Raw genomic sequence first — 18276 nt, 5'->3', positions numbered from 1 at the left:
AATTCTAACATAAATCAATATTTTGACCCTCCTCTAACAATACAAGAAACTTAGAACACTAATTTCGAGTACTCTGTCCTAGCTACCATTATTTTCTTCCATTTCTGGTTCTTTTTTTCAGTCCTACAATTAAAGCTTCATCATCAGCATCATCGTTATCATTCTCTAGAAAAGAAAATAATTATATTTGTCTAATGTTTTACTGATTTCTTTGCTCCTATTACTTCTTGCATTGAGAACTCCCTTCAGAGTCATTTTCCTTAATTCAGAAGTACATCTTTCGGAAGTTCCACTAATGAAGGTCTGCTGGAGGTTAACTGTTTTGTCTTTTTTGTTGTTGTTCTTTTTTGTTTTTGCTTTTTTTCTGAATCTCTTACCTTCATTCTTGAAATATAATTTCTCCACAATTATGGGGTTTTTATTTTTCCTCAGCTCTTTGGAGATTATATTCTATTGGACATTGGTTTCCATTGTTGTTTTGAGAAGTATGCTGTCAGTCCGGTTATTGGTTTTTGTTTGTTAATTTTTGTCTTTTGTAGGTAACCTGTCTTTTCTCTCTGGCTGATTTTTAAGATCGTCTCTTTGTATCTGGTGCCCTATACTTTAACTATCATGTGTCTAGGTATAGATTTTTTTTTTCTGATTGATATACATTGTCCTTTCTGTATCTGGGGATGCATGTTTTTACATTAGATCTGAAAATTCTCAGCCATTCTATTCAGATATTGCTCCTGTATTGTCTTTATTCCCTCGTCCGGGAATCCAAATAGACCTATGTGAGGCTTCTTATTTTAAACTTATTCCACTTATCCTCTCTTTAATATTTCTATATCTTTGTCACTCTGTGGTATTCTAGCTGATTTTTTCCAGCTCAGTCTTCCAATTCTTTAATTCTCTCCTCAGCTATGTATAATCTGCTGTTTGCCCCATCCACTGAGTTTTAAATTTCAACGAGTATATATTGAATTTCTTAAAGTTCTATCTGGTTCTTTTAAAAATCTGCCCGGTCATTTTTGAATCTCTTGTTGCCTGCCCATTCTTGTGAGTCCACCTGTTATTTCTATATACATTCCATTTATTTTATAGTCAACATCTGATAATTTTAATATCCTACATCCTTGAACATCTAAATCTCGCTAGTCTCTGATAAATGCTGATACGTATACTTGCCTTTAGGAGCGGTCCTCCTATTGAGTATTCTTGTTGCTCACAGCTCCAGCTCTACGTTCATTTCGCTCGATTTTCAAGGTAGGACAGGTGATGCTGAAGGAGTTACTTCACTTAAAGATTTATCTTACTCCCTATGAGTCCAGAATTGCATGAAAAATAATATTTGTCTCAAGAATCCAGTTTTGTAGTGAGAGGACCTTTTGGAAGACCTGGTCCACCACACTCCCAGAAGCTGACACTTTTTAACCCTGGTCTCAGGTTAAAATTTCAAAAGAATGGTGGGAAGAGGGAAGAGTGGTTATAACCTGTGTTCAGGGATCTTGGGAAAAGTAAGTCATCATAATTGGGTCAGGGGCTTAGAGAAACCACCCTGTATATCTGTAAGGTGCAAATAAGACCAGTTCTGGGCTGGAGCTGTGTCACACTGCCTCACAAGAGTCAACTGTGTGTATCTTTGCCCAACTCTGAATTCAGTGACAACATGTTGGTAGGTTGAAATTGGCAGATGCTATCCAACCTAATTAGAGTTGTATTCTGTTTTGTTTTGAGACCTGGTTGTTAGACATTTACCAGTATACCACTGGGAAAAACCCTCCACAGTCTGGCTCCGCCCATCAATATCCCACTGACACTGCCAGCCCGTGTGAACCCTCTGATCCATCTAGAGTGGACAGTGAATGGTCCCTGATAAATGCATTCATTCTGGCCCTTCACCCCTGCTGCGGTACCTCTGAACCCAGGACGTGCACCTCCTCTGCTCTGGTTCCTTCCCGACCCCCCTTAGATCCTCCCACACCCACAGCGACAGCACTTTGTCCCTCACTGACTCAAGGCCAGGACTGATCCCACTGACCTTGTGAGAGTGGATATCTTGTCTGAACAGTCTTTCAGAGCTGTCTATATCACTCCCCTTACACTTAACCACATCCTGTCTCGTGTCACCTCTTCCATGACTGCCCTGAATTTCTAGTTGAACCATTTATTATCATTCAACACTTGGTATGAACTTAAATAAACATGCATTTTTACCACATATGTGAATGGCCGGCAGCAACTGCTATCCTGGACAAAGTTTGAGACTAGACACCTGCACCCCAGGTTCAAGTTGGCCCTGCCACCAGCTCACTGTGTGACCCTGGGTGTGCCAGTCTGAGTGTGGCTTCTTACCATCACTGTGTCCCCAGTACCTAATATCTGTCGTATAGTAGGTGGAGAATAACCATTGGTTGACCTTAAGTAAAATCCCCTAGCTCTCCAAGTCCACATTTAAACTAGATCAGGTGACCTGAAAACATCCTTTCAGCACTCTTATTTGATGGTTTGATGTCTTGTTTCCAAAACTAAATTGAACACTCCTTGAGGGCAAGGTCTTCTTATAGAGGACAACATGGTCTAATGGAAAAAGCACAGGCTTTGATGTTGGATGTATCTGTTTTTGAATCTCTGCTCTACCACCTACCGGTTGTTTTGCCTTAAACAAGGCACTTAATGGAGAAGATATTTTAAACCTGCTTCATTAGATTCTCTAAGGATTAATTTGGACAATGCCTGTAGAGCACCAGGCATAGTGTTTGGCACACAGCAAGGTTTCCCTGCCAGGGGGTCTGTGGGGCCTCTGCAGTTTCATTCCACAGTGGCTGCAGAGCTGCTATGTGTGGCCTGAAAATCTATCAGGGTGGATGTTCTGACGCATCCCGTCTTCCTTTTTGATTAGACTGTGATCAGAAGTTTGAGCCCCCAGGCTTTGAGGAGACCATTCCCTCCCTCCATCTCTAAGACCACTCCAACTCCCAAAGCAGAGAGGTGTTGGTTCTGAACTTTCATTCCTTTCCCCTCTGCAAAGCTGTTTCTTTATGACCATCCCCCCTCCCCCCCGACCTGTGGTGCAAGTCCCACCAGGCCTGGGCCAAGGCTGAGAGACACAGAGGGAAGACAGAGCCGCCAGGGCTCTGCCGGGGCTGGGCCTCCTGTGCGTGAATGAAGGCCAGGCACACAGGAGAGGCGAGCAGCTGAATCTGGCATCTGGCAGAAGATTTCCCTTCTCTTTTTCAGGAAATCAAAAGCTACTCCAGAAAAGGTTGAGTTTATGGGAATGCAAGAGGGCGAGGTAATTTTAAATGTTCATAATCTCTTCTAAGAGCAGGCAGTGGAGCCAGCTCTGGGAGGATTTAACTCTGCAAAGGCCTCTAGCCCCACCTGGCCTCTCACTGCCCCACTGGGTGCTCAAAGCCAGCACCTGGACCCTCATCCAGAGGCCAGTGAGACACTTCCTTCCCTACCCATTAGATTTCTAGGGAGTCTCCAAGGCATCATCTCTCAGCCCATAGGCCACAGCTCCAGACACAGGGTTTACTACTGGGATTTCTCTACCTCCTGATCCCAGATTCTCAGTTGGGAGAGAAACAGGCCTAAAACTCACCAACAAATTCTGGCGTCCCAAAAATGTTCTTAAATTCAACTCCATCTTCTATTTCATGAGCCAGGCCAAAGTCAATCAGCTTGATGTGTGGAATGGGAATATTCTTGTCCAACAACATAATGTTTTCTGGCTGGAGAACAAAAAAAGAGAAGAAAAGGGATAAAAGAAAAGATGGTAATTAAAGCCCTATTTTATGTTTTTGCTTTGGTTTTGGGGTGGGGTTTGGTGTTCTTTTTTGGGACACCAAAACAGCATAAACACTTTCTTGTTTTTGTGTCCTCAGTCTTCTCCTGTGAACTCAAAACCAGCCACAACGCCAAGGGCAAGGCTTGGGTTTTACCAAACCTGCTGCTGACAGCAGAACCAGACTCTGGCTTTAATCCTGTTTCTGTCTCTGAACGGCAGATCCCTTTAATGCAGTGCCTCTGTTTCCCCATCTGTCAAATGGGGCCAGGGGGATACTTGCAGCATTTCCTGTAAACAAAACCACTGCCTCTCTGGGTGTATGTGGGTGGGGAGGGGCACTACAACGTAGCCTCACTTTACACATGGCTTATTGACCTCCATCTTCCTGACCACCTCTTTCCCCTGGCCGGTCAGCTTCCTGTGGACAACACTCCCCTCCTGTAGACTAACGGTGTGGCTCACACTTCTCTATGTGTTTAACTAACATTGACCCTCGGTGGGACACAGGAAAAAAACACCTAATTTCCAGGGAAAATACCAGCTGCCCAGACTATTCCCAGCCCAGTAAAACAGCTGCCAGATCTTGGGCTTCCCTGGTGGCGCAGTGGTTGAGAGTCCGCCTGCCGATGCAGGGGACACGGGTTCGTGCCCCGGTCCGGGAAGATCCCACATGCCACGGAGCGGCTGGGCCCATGAGCCATGGCCGCTGAGCCTGCGCGTCTGGAGCCTGTGCTCCGCAATGGGAGAGGCCACAACAGTGAGATGCCCGCGTACCGCAAAAAAAAAACAAAAAAAACAGCTGCCAGATCTAACACAACAGTGGGGGGTGGTGTGTGTATGTAGGGGGACAGCCCTGCCCTGGCCTCACTCAGCCCAGGCTCCCAGTGAGGCTAGAACAGGATCCTGAGCCTAGCCTTCTCACTCCCACCCAACCACGCGGAGCACTCAGAGGGTGAGCAGTCCCTCTGATTCATCTTCTTCCCTGCTGCTCCTCGCCAGGACCGTCCTAGATCCCATTCGAAATGGAATGCCTTGAAAACACGCATCTACACAAAAACTGGTACACAAATGTTCACAGCAGCAGATTCATAATAGTCCCAAAGTGGAAGCAACACAAATGTCCATCAGCTGATGAGTAGGCAAACAAAATGTGGTATATCCAGACAGCAGAATACTATTCAGCCATAAAAAGGAATGAAGGCGGAGAAAAAAATAAAAAGGAATGACGTACTGATCCATGCCACACCATGGGTGAACCTTGAAAACACGGTGCTAAGTGAAAGGTCAGTCGCCCAAAACCGCAGATTATACGACTGCATTTATATAAGATATCCAGAATAAGCAAATCCACAGAAACAGAGTAGATGAGGAGTTGCCTAGGACCAGGGGATTGCGGAGTGACTGCTAATAGGTACGGGGTTTCTTTCGGGGGTGATGAAAATGTTTTAAAATTGATTGCAGTGTTAGTTGTGCAACTTTGTAAATTGTAGACTTCAAATGGGTGAATTACATGCTAGGGGACATATAAATCTCAATAGAGCGGTTTTAAATCAATAGATAAGTAAATAAATAAGTGTTTAAGAAAACTGAATGTCCCTGTTTCTCGAAGTACTGGAGAATTTCCCACCTTGCACTTTTGCTCTCATCATCTGCTCTACCTGGAAAGCCTCTGCTCAATCTCGGCCCACTGAAATCCTAGCTAGGCTTCAAAGTCTAACTCAGTCCACCTCTTCCTTGAAACCTTTCCTCAGCAGCACTGAGCCTTCTCCCCCCATCCACAGACGTGAACCCTCCCTCCCCTGGGGCCCCTTCATGCTCATTGGAACCTTTCTGCTATGACAGCTGTCACACTCTCTCTTGTCCGACAGTCCTCGATGTCTGTCCTCCATGCTCTACTGTACCCTCGGCTGGAGGGAGGATTCAGGTCTTTGCATCTCCGCCCCCCGCAGCGCAGAGCTCAGAGGGGGGCAGGTGGAGGGTGGCCCTAAAAGTTGGCTGAACTGATTCTGAATCTGCTTTGAAGACAGCCCAGGTGTCCCCATCCCGAACTTCTTGGCTCCCTGGTCTCTGTGACCTCACTTCACAGTGGCTGGAAACTTTCACTCAAGTGAGTTGGATGAGGAATCCCTCCTTTTTTTTTCCTTTTTTTTAAAAAAAAAATATAATATGTTTCATTTTGCATTTTAAAAGTGTGTTTATTCTTTTCCCCCTCTGGAGATTTCTCTCAACTTATTTTGAAACTGTGTCAAAGTCCTTTCCCAAGGCAGGGCAGTTCCTTACACTCTGCAGAAAGGAGAGTGAGGGCAGGGGGAGGTCAGGACACAGGATGCAGGCTTGGGGCCCCCTCCAGTGCCCTGACTCGGCCCTCCGGTGGCTGCCCAGGGACCCCAAGCATCCTGGCACCCCATGTGGTGAGCTGAACCCTCCCTGCTGCCCACCATCTCCTGAGCAGGGGGCTTCTCCTCCCTCCATTCCACCACCTTCCTCAGCCACCTTTTGGGAACTTCTCTCTTCCTGGGAATGGCCCTGAGGCTTCTCCCTGGGGCTGAGGGGCCCGGTCCGGGTCCTCCTGACCACCACCCAAAACCCGCTGAACAGGGCTGGAAGCCGCAGTGGACAGAGGCAGACACACTAGCCCTGGTGGTCCCCAGGACTGGGGGGCAGTAGGGATGGGGGGCAGGGACCCCACAGGAAGGAAGGAGGAACAATTGGAGGCAGGATTCTCCCAGACATTCCTGGAGAATCCCTGGGAGAATCCCAGGAGATTCTCCCTAAGAAGTGAGAAGTAAGTCAGAAAGAGAACGACAAATACCGTATGCTAACACATATATATGGAATTTAAGAAAAAAAAATGTCATTAAGAACCTAGGGGTAAGACAGGAATAAAGACACAGACCTACTAGAGAATGGACTTGAGGATATGGGGAGGGGGAAGGGTAAGCTGTGACAAAGCGAGAGAGTGGCATGGACATATATACACTACCAAACGTAAAATAGATAGGTAGTGGGAAGCAGCCGCATAGCACAGGAAGATCAACTCGGTGCTTTGTGACCACCTAGAGGGGTGGGATAGGGAGGGTGGGAGGGAGGGAGACGCAAGAAGGAAGAGATATGAAAACATATGTATATGTATAACTGATTCACTTTGTTATAAAGCAGAAACTAACACACCATTGTAAAGCAATTATACTCCAATAAAGATGTAAAAAAAAAAAAGAAGTGAGAAGCGTCCTTGCCTCGCATCCTCTCACCTCGGTGGCCCACAGTCCAGGGGAAACAGCCTCTCCACTGGCTTGTGAGAACCTCCGTACAAGGCCATGTTTTCTCACCTGAGTCCCATCTGTCCCCTGCCCCACCCCAAGAACCTATCACACAGCAGGTGACTGCTCCCCTGCGTGGGACACTCTCCCTGCACTGTCCCTACCCCCAACCTGGCTAATTCACATTCACATTTCAGCAAAAATAGTACCTCCTCCAGAGAGCCTCCCCCTGCTGCCCACACCCGCCACTTCCCCAGTTCCCATCAAACCCTGCACCTCCCCTATTTCAGTGCTTTTCCCACTGCCTCGAGCTTGTCAGTTTACTGACCTGTCTGCCCCACTGGGCTAAGAGCTTCCCGAGGGTTTAACTCCTATCAACTACCCAAAGGTTAGCATAGAGCCTGACATCCACCAGGTGCTCGGTAAATGTTCCCCGAGTGAAGACAGGCGCCATTTAGTAAATCCCTACAATGTGCAGGTCCAGTGCTAACCAGGCACATGACATACTTTATACCTCATTGACCCTCTCACTACCTTATACGGTGGGTGTTTATCATTCCTCTTTCTTAGGAAAAGAAACCAAAACTGAAAAAATACTGATTCATGGACCAGGGAGTTTAACCTCTTTCTGTCCGACTCCAAAGCCTGTGCTCCTAACCACTAAACTAAATGGTCCCCCTTCCCTGCTTCTCAAGGGTCCTGGGAATCTATCCCAGGAAGAAGTGGGAATGCAGCTTGGGCCTAGCAGCCTGGGGCAAACTCGCACCCTGGCTCAGGCACAGCTATTTTCCTGCCCCGACACCTGTTTCCCATCCCAGGATGCCTTTCTTCCTGTAATGCTTTCACCCTGGTGAGCAGCCCCATGCCCCGCCCTTGGCCTGGCCCTCGTGCTGTGTCCAGAGACTCAGAAAGGAGCGTCAGGACCTCCTGGGATGAACCCCCTCATTTCAGTGAGAAAACAGAGGTCCTGTCAAAGAGAGTCCCAAGATAGGTCTGCATAAAGTGACGGGGGTCTAGGGGTTTCAGGCTGGGAGGTGGGGCCCCCCAAGAATGCTCTGCTAGGTGGTGGAGACCTGGGTCCTTGTCCCCACCTCACTCACTTCTCACAAGTTGGATCATTTGGACCAGATGCACCTTCACCTCAGACCAGCCCTGACTGGGAGTACACAGAGGTCACAGGCTCCCCGCCACCAATGCTTCCTACTTCCTGCCCAGGCTACCAAGGAGATTCTAGGCTGGCCAGGGGACCTGGACCCCATATCTGCAGCTTCTCTGACTTTCAGCAAGGCTTCCTTCTTGCTATCCCAACCTCCAGTAATAATCTGATGAGGCGAGGAAGCAAGGTAGGGACTGACACTTACTGCACCTCTACCAAGGCAGGCATTGCACTAGTGCTCTATGTCATCCCTGCAGCCACCCTGAGTGGTAGGTACTATTATCAACCCCATCCCACAGATGAGGAAACAGAGGCTTAGAATGATAAAACATGCACCCAAGGTCCAACAGCTCATAATGGCAGAGTCAGGATGAGCTTCCCGGGAAGTCCAGCTCCTGCTCTCTCCACCACAGCACCCTATTTGGTTAAATATCTTCAGTGGTCCTACTGACCACCAGAGAAACTCCAAATGCCCTGCCTGATATTTGAGGCATCTGAGGCTCTGCACTTTCCAGCCTCACTGCCCATCACCTGTCCTATATCCCCTCAGGATGAGCATTACCAGGCCCAGGACGACATCTCTATTCCATCCTTTACTCTGGCTCTTCCTCTTGCCTAGAATGCCCTCTTCCTCACACTTTCAGAGCCTATCCCCTATCTCTGCCCCCTTTTATTCCCTTGCTTTTCAATGAAGCAGCCCTTGACCTTGTGCTCTAACCCCCTCAGCACCGAACATGCTTACGAGTGAGTGGCCCTAGTTGCAGGCTGTCTCTCGTATCGTGATGCAGCCTTCCTGGGTGGTAGCCTCCTTGGGAAAAATTTCAATCAGTTTTAAGTTCCTGGCATCCCCTATGGTGTCCTGCATCCTGCACGTTTCATAACAATTCGCTGAAGTGAACTGAAGGAATTGGGGGCTAGTGGCTCTTCCCTTTCTGCGCCATGGAGGCCCTCGACCACTAGGGGCGCCCGAGAGCACACCTCCCCACAGCGCTGGTATAGGGCTGGATCAAGAGGGAAAAGGGACTCAGGGAGGGTCTGAAGGGTGGTCTGAGGGCAGCAAAGAGGCAGTTCCCCCAAGGGTTTGGTCTAAGCTTCTTCGCTTCCCCGCTCCCCAAACAGGGTAGGGTGGTGGAAAACAGCCCAGGCCTGGGTATTGGGAAATTCCAATTTCAACTCCACCACCCAAGGCTGTGTGAGCTTAAGCAGGCTACTTCCTCTCTTTGGGCCTCTGTCTCCCAACTTCAAGAGACCCTGGATGATAGCCAAAGCCCCTTCAAACTCTAGGCCCTGTAGCTGCCAGGTGGTACATCCTCCAAGCTGGCTGGGCCAATTCCCACCCCTCTGGGCCCCAAGGCAGGACCACAAAGCCTCAGGTCTCCTGGTTCCAGGGCAGGAAAGAAGAGCAGACTGCCAAGCCAGGCTGCCCTTGGGATAGTGCGAGCCCATCCACACTCCCTCACTCCTGTCATTCTCCTCCAGCTTTATTTACTTCAACCAAATACTTCACCCACACACCTGACGTCACCTCCAAAGCACAGCTGGAGGAAGGGATCACATTTCCATAGATGCCGTCACTGCTGAGCCCTGGGCCCATGGCGTAGCCACCAGGAGGTGAAATTTTCCCCACCTGTTAAAATAAAGCCACCAACTCGGCCCATCAGGCAGACAGCTGTGGGCCAATGTGCCCTTCAGCAGCCCAGTGGATCTGGCCTGAGGCACCTACTATGGTCATCTGGAAGCTGATCCTCCAGGTGGGACCCTTGTCGGGTGATCCCTACTGGTCTGGTACAGCATGTCTAAGAGTCCCTGCAGGGTGAAGGCAGCCTCAGGGGATCTATGAAGTAAGGTGCCAAAGACCTGAGCTTAGAGTCAGGCCTGGGTTCAGATTCCACCTCTACCTCTCACAGTGAAACCTGGGCAAAGTCATTGGACCTCCTGGAGCCTTGGTTTCCCCATCTGCAAAATGGGAACACCTACCAAGGCATACAGTGTCCTGAGAATTCAGGGAGATGGTCCATGTAAGGAGCGGTGCCCAAGGAGATTTCAGAGCAGGGTGGCTATGTTTGCTCTCTCCTTTCAGGGATGCAGCAGTGACAACAGTCATCCCCGGGAACTTTACTGAAACCCTGCTGAATCTGAAGAACCTGCCCTTCGCAGACCTGCCTCCTCCCCCACTCATCTTCTGCTTGCCTTCCCCCATCCCGTTTCCCCCCCCACCAGACTCACAATGTTGGGGCTGCAAGGGACCTCAGAGACCATTTAGTTCCTTCATGCTGCAGAGCTGCCCAGAGAGGTCAAGAAACTGCCAAGGATACCAAGCAAAGAGCAGAGCCCAAGTCTGCTGACCCTCGGCCCAGTGCCCTCTCCAGGCGCCTGCACGGCCTGCCCATCACCAGGTGAGGCTGCCCAGCTCAGCAGAGCTGCAGCCCAGCCAGGCCTGTGCTGTGGGGACACGGAAGCTGTCTAGGAACCTTCCCTGGAAATGTCAAGCACAGTCCCGGGTTATTCAGCAAGTGCTGGGCAACCTGAGAAAGCAGGGCCGCATGCTGCCAGGGCTCTGTGGGCAGGTTTCCATGGTGCTGAAGCAAATTCTCCCCACCCACCCCCCAGCACACTGTAGATGAGACCACAGGCAGCCCTTCCCCACCAGGCTCCAGTGCACCCCGGGCCCAACGTCCACCTTCATCAACATTCAAGGCCCTCCCACCTCTGGACAGCACACCCTCTGCTGCATGCCAGTGGACCTTCATCACCCCCACCCCAACCTGCAGTTCACTCTGCTGGAACGCCTTCCTGACAGGCTTCCTCCCCTCTCACCACCCAGCTCCACCCACTGGAACATCTTCTGTGACCCCCTCCCCGTCAATACACACAGCTAGTTGTTTCTACCCAAGGGCCGGCAAGGTACATGGACATAACCTCTGGCAGAGAACCAACTGCACTACAACTACTCCCTTACATGTCCTCTCCCCACTAACCTGAGGCCCCACAGGGGAGGACAGGGGCTTTGCCTCTCTTTTCCATCCCTCGCACCCAAGAGGGGCTGCAATGTAGCAGATGCTCAGGAATGGTTTACCAGGTAAAGGAATGAAAGAATCGGCGCAGTCATGTGTGTCTCTTGCACAACCTGCTTTTAGGGAGTCAACATAGACAATGACTAAGAGCCTTAGAACCTGGATTCGAATACCAGTTTTGCCATTTACCAGCAGTCTGACACCAGGCAAGTTACTTAACCTCTCTCGGCCTCAGGCTTCTCACTTGTAAATTAGGGGTAACAATAAAACCTACCTCAAGAGGGTTACTAAGAGGATAAAACAAGGCATATAAAGTGGCCTGTAGCCGTTGTCATCATCTCTGTGCTTATTTTCCTGATCTTGCCGCTCCTCTCCAGAGGTCTTTATCATCTGCCTATTGAGCTCTTACCCATCTTTCCAGGCCCAGTCAAAATGCTATCTTCTCCAGGAAGCATCATCTGAATACCCAGCCCAGCCCTCCTTCTTTCTCCCAGCTCCACACTCGTGCAGCAATCTTGACCTGCAGCACCAAGCACTGCCAAGATCTTTATGTGTTAGTCTTGCCTCCCCCACTAGACTGCACACTTGCTGAGGGCAGGGCCTGCTCTTCCTGTGTTTCCAAAGGCACCCAATCTGAAGTTTCACGCATAACAAAACCTACAGCACTTAGTTTACGAAGCGTTTACACACCTCTTATTTGATTCTCACTCTCTGAGGTAGGTACCGTCATCATCCCATTTTACAGATGAAGAAGTCAAGGCTCAGAGAGGTTAAACGCTTGCCCAAGATGCCTGTGTGCTCTCTCCTCTCCCATGTTGCCTCGCTTCCTCTAGCTGATGTAAGGGTGCCCACTTAGATCACCCCAGCCGGCTGGCAAAGTTGGCATTTCCATCTCAGCTCTGGTAACTCACCAGCTTGCTGGTCCAGCTCCATGTTTTTCTTTCTTTCTTTTTTTTAACTGATGCGTTCCTCTTTTTTGGGGGGGGGGCTGCATCAGGTCTTAGTTGTGGCACATGGGATCTTTGTTGCAGTGCGCAAGCTCCAGAATGCTTGGGCTCTTCGTTGCGGCGTGGGTTTCTCTCTAGTTTCAGCGCTCTGTAGTTGTGGCGCGCCAGCTCCAGAGCACATGGGCTCTGTAGTTTGCGGCATGCAGGCTCTCTAGTTGAGGCGCGCAGGCTTAGTTGCCCCGCGGCATGTGGATTCTTAGTTCCCCGGCCAGGGATCGAACCCTTGTAACCTGCATTGGAAGGTGGATTCTTAACCACTGGACCAGCAGGGAAGTCCCTCCAGCTCCATGTTCTTCCTAGAAATCGCACATCTTAGGGAAGGGCCCCAACCCAGCTGCACTGGATTTGTTAAACCACAGCTTCTGGACATTCACTCACGGCCTGCTTCTCTATGGGAGGCTGCTGCATGGTTCTAGAAGCCCTGCCTGGTAAAGTCAGAGAAAACCACTACCTACTGTCTCTGTGCTCTTATTGGGTAGAGGGAGGGAAATAAAAATTCACTTTCAAGGCCATTCTAGGACCACTGGGTTTCAGCCGTGGGCCAATCAGCAATGCTGGCTCTCTGGCCTGTGCCACACGACAACCAGCATTTGCCTTGGGCTCTCCCCACACATCACCTTATTCCTCACAGCCGCCAAGCTGTGGATGGCCGGAGCCTCCATTTAACCAGTGAGGAACCTGGGCCTGAATCCAGGCACTCTGAGCCCCAAGCTGTGCTTTGGGGCCCATCTGAGCTAGTTACCCATTGGAATCCCCTGGGGACTGTGTTAAAAATACCAAAGCAATTAAATCAACCCACCAGGAGTGAGGCTCCAGAATTGGTTTTCTAAAGCAAGTTCTGCAAGAAAGTCAAAATCATATAGCGCCCAGTGTTTGGGGAACCAGCACTAAAGAGGGCCCTCTCATTGGACAGACTTGGTTTTTTTTAATAAATAAATAAACTTATTTATTTATTTGTTTGTTTATTTATTTTTGGCTGAGTTGGGTCTTTGTTGCTACGCGCGGGCTTTCTCCAGTTGCAGTGAGTGGGGGCTACTCTTCATTGCGGTGCGCGGGCTTCTCATTGCGGTGGCTTCTCTTGTTGCGGAGCACGGGCTCTAGGCGTGCGGGCTTCAGTAGTTGTGGCACGTGGGATCAGTAGTTGTGGCACACGGGCTCAGTAGTTGTGGCGCACGGGCTTAGCTGCTCCGCAGCACGTGGGATCTTCCCGGACCAGGGCTCGAACCTGTGTCCCCTGCATCGGCAGGTGGATTCTTAACCACCGTGCCACCAGGGAAGTCCCCAGACTTGGGTTGAACCCTGCTTCTGCCCCAGGCTAGCTGTGTGACCTCGGCAAGTCATTCACCTCTCTGATCCTTGGCCCCTCATCTGCGAAACGGGAATGTTAATATGGTAAGGGGTTCTGAGGAGGCACAAGAAAACCTAGGAGCCCCTGAGCAACCTCCCCTTTCTATAAAATGGCCACGACCATGGAACCTCCCTCCCTCACAGGGTCGTCATGTGGTTAAAAGGAGTAAACGCATGCAGAGCACTCAGGGAAGAGCCTGCACATTTACTACAGCCTCAGTAAATGCTGGCTGCCATTCTTATCGTTACACCACTGCTGCCACCACCACAGCTGGCCTGCAGGTAGCACTGTCCTGTTTACAAAATGCTTTCACCAACAGAGTCTCAGAGAGCTGGGGGTGGGCTAAAGCTGGTGCCTACCGGCTCATGAGAGCCTGCTGTTAAATTTGCAAGAATGTTGTAAGCCAGTTGTTAAACTGAGCTATGTACGAATATTATTTTAATATTAAAAATTAAATTATAGAAACATATTTAATTAAATTATATTTAAAATACTTAAAACTTATTACTTCCAGGACTTCCTTGGTGGCGCAGTGGATAAGACTCCACACTCCCAATGCAGGGGGCCGGGGTTCGATCCCTGGTCAGGGAACTAGATCCCACATGCACGCCACAACTAAGGAGCCCGCCTGCCGCAACTAAGACCCCACGCAACCAAATAAATAAATACATTTTTAAAAACGTATTACTTCCTAATTTCTATTAGGAAGTATAAATTTCTATTATATTTTATTTCTTTATTTCTATTATATTTTATTATTTTCTATGTTCTTGAGGTTACTTAATGCCTTTTATCTCTGAATGGGGGAAATACTTCATCATGGTATGTTACTGCACCCCTCTTCCTAGCTCTAGTCAGTGTCATCAAGTTGGTGCCTTGAAATTGGCCCCAGTGGGTGTATTTATACCACAGAAATCCACAGACACTACAAATCAGGACTTGATTTCTTGATCCTAGACTTAGGAAGTGCTGCAGAAAATCACTTAATAACAGAGATTAAACTTATAAGGGTGTCGTGTCTATAGCCATTATTTTGTGCTAGCAGAGAAAATTGAAGAAATATTTTTCAATATTCAGAAACCATTATCCAATTCAGCAAAGAAGTCACTCATGTCATTGGAAAACAAGTAAAGCTCCAACACACGTCTTCATTGCTTCATTTTCACCTTACTTATTAACATAAACAAAAATATCAACAAACAGTCCTGTTGGAACTACACTCATTTGTCTATTGCATCCATAGGTTGGTATTGATACAAGACGTCAGCAAAAACCAAGAAAAGTGCTCTACAAGAATCAATTTATTTTTGTGAAATTTACAAAATAAAAGTCTTATATATTTTATTACTTGTAAATTACATTATAAACCTTTATATCAGTAGACTTTATAATAATTTAGTGTGTGTGTACATATGTTTATTGGAGATCCAGCTACTACCAGAACACCACTGCACAGAATCTGAGTAGACTAAGTTACTGTCTGTGCTTCCCAGATGAGGAAACTGAGGGTCAGAGAAGTTAATTAACTTATTCAAGGCCACATGACTAAGAAGTGGTGCAGCTAGGTTTTCACCCAGGTTTTTTCATGCCAAGATACCTTTCCACCACCCTTTACCACTTCCAGAATCAGGTTCTTTCACTCCTACTGAGATCAGCTGCATGGGGAGGGCTAATGGTAGAGATGTGAATGGAACCTAAAAGGTACTATTTGAAGACATGATACTTCGGTGGAGGCCAGGCCTGGGCAGGGGCCCAGAGTGGATGGCCGTGGGCAGCTGGAAGTAGCAAAGAGACTCTGAGCACCTAATGGTGATGGCAAAGGTAGTAAGGACAAAAGAGGAGGAGGGCACGGCTTTTTTGTCTTTGTTTCCTCATCTGTAAAATAGGGATCATGATATTCACTCCAAGCCATATCAACCTCACACAGTGTCCTGCCACGTTGGGAATCTGCCCAGCCTGGTGGTAGGAAAGCACCACCTTATTCATTACCCCTTTGGGTGCTTCCATGCCCACCTCCCTTTCTGAATCCCTTTGGAGGAAAGAGAGGAATAGGGAGAAATGTGGCCTCATAGGGAGGCTAGTTAAAATTCACAGCCAGCACTTGGAAGGAGTCTTAGAGTTTACAGGGACCTTTCAGAAACACTGATCTCCCCCTGGCCCCTCACTCCATTCCTGGGTGAGGAAGTGAGGGGCAATATTATCTCCATTTTCAAGGCCAGGAAAGGTCAGAGCCATGACCTCCCCAACCCTACCTAGCAGAGGTGAGACTTAAATGCAGGCTTGACCCACAATCTTCTCCTCTTTCCACTTCCCATGTGGCCTCCTGCTGTATCTCATAAAAAGCAGCTTGTTGGTTTAATGCTCCCAATTCACACATTTACTGCTATATTTCAACTCTTTCAATTATGGCTCTCCATAGTTTAATTTTTGCCACACTTTGTTCCTTCCCTCAACCATTTAGGAGCTCTGTGTCCTCATTTCACTTCTCCTCGGGTCACCCTAGGGTGGCCCTGCAGTAGTTGATGAAGCAGCCAGGATGCATCCCTAGGGCTCTGGGCTCCCATGCTGATGCATGGAGCTGAGATGAAGAGCCCATGGGGCACATACTGAGGCTGGGGCATAAGCTAAGCTTTGGGTATGAGGAACCGGAAACAGGGTCCACCCTCAGAACTTGCCAAGAGGGTAAGGAAATCAGAAAGACTTGTATAAAAGCCTCAACAGCAAAGTAAATCACTACAGAGCCCATGTGGCCTGCTTGGGTTAGAATGTAGAGTGGAAAAAGCAGGAGAGGAAATTGTAGAAGTAGTATAGTTATAACACCTTAACACACACACACACATGCACGCACGCACATGCACACACACACACACACACACACACACACACACACACACACACACCCTGTTCAGAAAAAGCTGGAGAAAATGTAACAAATGTTAATAATGATTATTTTGGAGTAGAGAGTCTGCAGGTAACTTCTTTGTATGTTTCTGTATTTTGTTACTTTTTATAATAGCATAAATGACCATTGACTTCATTTTTTAAGAAAAGTTTATGGGGTACCTTCGGTTCATCTCTTTCCCACAGTCTTATCATTACCTCCAACTGGCCTACTCTCTCCCATCCATTCTCTCTCCACTGCCAGGAGAATTTTCTTTCTAAATAAGAAATAGAATAATTTTTTTTTACCAATTAAAGGTCTTCCACAAATTATTGTTAATTTTCTTAAGTGTGATAATGGTACTGTGGGTTGATAGGAGACTGAACTTAATCTTGAGAGATGCTTATTGAAGTGTTTAGAGTGAAGTGTCAAGATAGCTACAATTTTCTTTCCAATTATACCATAATTTTAATAAATTACATACATTTTAATACTTTTAAATTTTTATTAGATATTTTTTTTAGATATTATTTTTAATTTTAAAAATCACACATATGCACGTGTGTGTGTGTGTATACATATAAAATGCTTTTTATATAAATGTAATTTTTTTTTCTTTTTTAAAGAGAGAAAGAGGTAAAGCAAATGTGGCCAAATGTTGAATGCAGGAGGAGGGCATAATGGTGTTCATTGTATGGTTCTTCTAATTTCTTCAGACATTTTGAAATGTTTTCATAATAAAAGATGTTGAGGGGTAAAAGTCTTCTATGGCTTTGACTGCCTATACAAACTTCTGCCCTAAACTTTTTTTTTTTTTTTTTTTTTTTTTGCTGTACGCGGGCCTCTCACTATTGTGGCCTCTCCCGTTGCGGAGCACAGGCTCCGGACGCGCAGGCTCAGCGGCCATGGCTCACGGGCCCAGCCGCTCCGCGGCATGTGGGATCTTCCCGGACCGGGGCACGAACCCGCGTCCCCTGCCTCGGCAGGCGGACTCTCAACCACTGCGCCAACAGGGAAGCCCTGCCCTAAACTTTTACAATCTCACCCGAACCTATCTTGACAGTCAAAACTGCCAAGTCTCACCTCTATTTCATGTTCCAAGGTTTTAGTATGGAAATCATCTCATTCTTGTAAGATCTACTTTCAAATGCATGCACATTTTATAGCAATTAATAGAATACAAATTAATTTTTTAACTATGAGGAATAACGTATTAGAAAGAAAAACTCAGTAACCAGATGAGAAATTAACTGTGCAAAGGATAAATTTATGGCACAGTATAAACCTTCGGATTAACTATATGTAAAAGGCATGACGCAAGCAAGTAAGAAATCCATACTGTTAGAACCTGGTGAAATAAAAGCTGGTGATACTCAGCTGTGCTTAGTGTCTCCTCACTGGCTAAGTTCAAGTACCAGCCCTATCACTTAGTACCTGTGTGGTCCTGGACAAGTAACTTAACCTCTCTGAATCTCAATTGCTTTATGTGTAAAAAAGTGACAATACCTTGTACCTCAGTGGTAAACACATCATCTACCTGCACCCCCTCTACCTACCCACACCAGCGGGCCTGTCTGTGGTGAATTTACACCACACACTGGGATGGTATTCATGCTGCTGAGGCAGAGAGGTTACCCCTCGGAAGTGAGTGTTTCTTAGTGAGTGTCATGGGTAGATTTTATTTTAGATGGCCTCGGCACCAGTCTCACTGCAGCCATCTCCCCGTGGGTGGTGGACCCTTGGAAGGCAGATACCATATCTTATTGATGCTTGTCACTCTACCCCTTGGTGTACAATAGTCCCTCAATAAATGACACATCACTGAATTGAAATCT

At 47.6% G+C, this 18276-nt stretch overlaps 1 protein-coding gene across 4 annotated transcripts in view; it reads right to left on the bottom strand.

Annotated features, from left to right (window-relative positions):
- The window catches only part of DAPK2 (death associated protein kinase 2), a gene marked incomplete at its 3' end in the record, with an annotated part of 119106 nt that overhangs the window by 22170 nt on the left and 78660 nt on the right, over nucleotides 1-18276 (bottom strand). For 3 of the 4 annotated variants that reach the window (XM_079913266.1, XM_079913265.1, XM_079913267.1), the window contains one exon: nucleotides 3590-3719. In XM_079913266.1, coding sequence (XP_079769392.1) covers nucleotides 3590-3719 — 130 coding nt within the window. Of the gene's footprint in view, nucleotides 1-3589; nucleotides 3720-12116; nucleotides 12407-18276 lie in introns of those variants that run through there. The other variant, XM_079913268.1, reaches the window with a different exon arrangement.

Source organism: Stenella coeruleoalba (genome assembly GCF_951394435.1).
Source record: "Stenella coeruleoalba genome assembly, chromosome: 2".
Taxonomy (NCBI): Eukaryota; Metazoa; Chordata; class Mammalia; order Artiodactyla; family Delphinidae; genus Stenella; species Stenella coeruleoalba.
The sequence above is the reverse complement of the archived record's forward strand: the minus strand, read 5'-3'. Positions and strand labels throughout refer to the sequence as shown.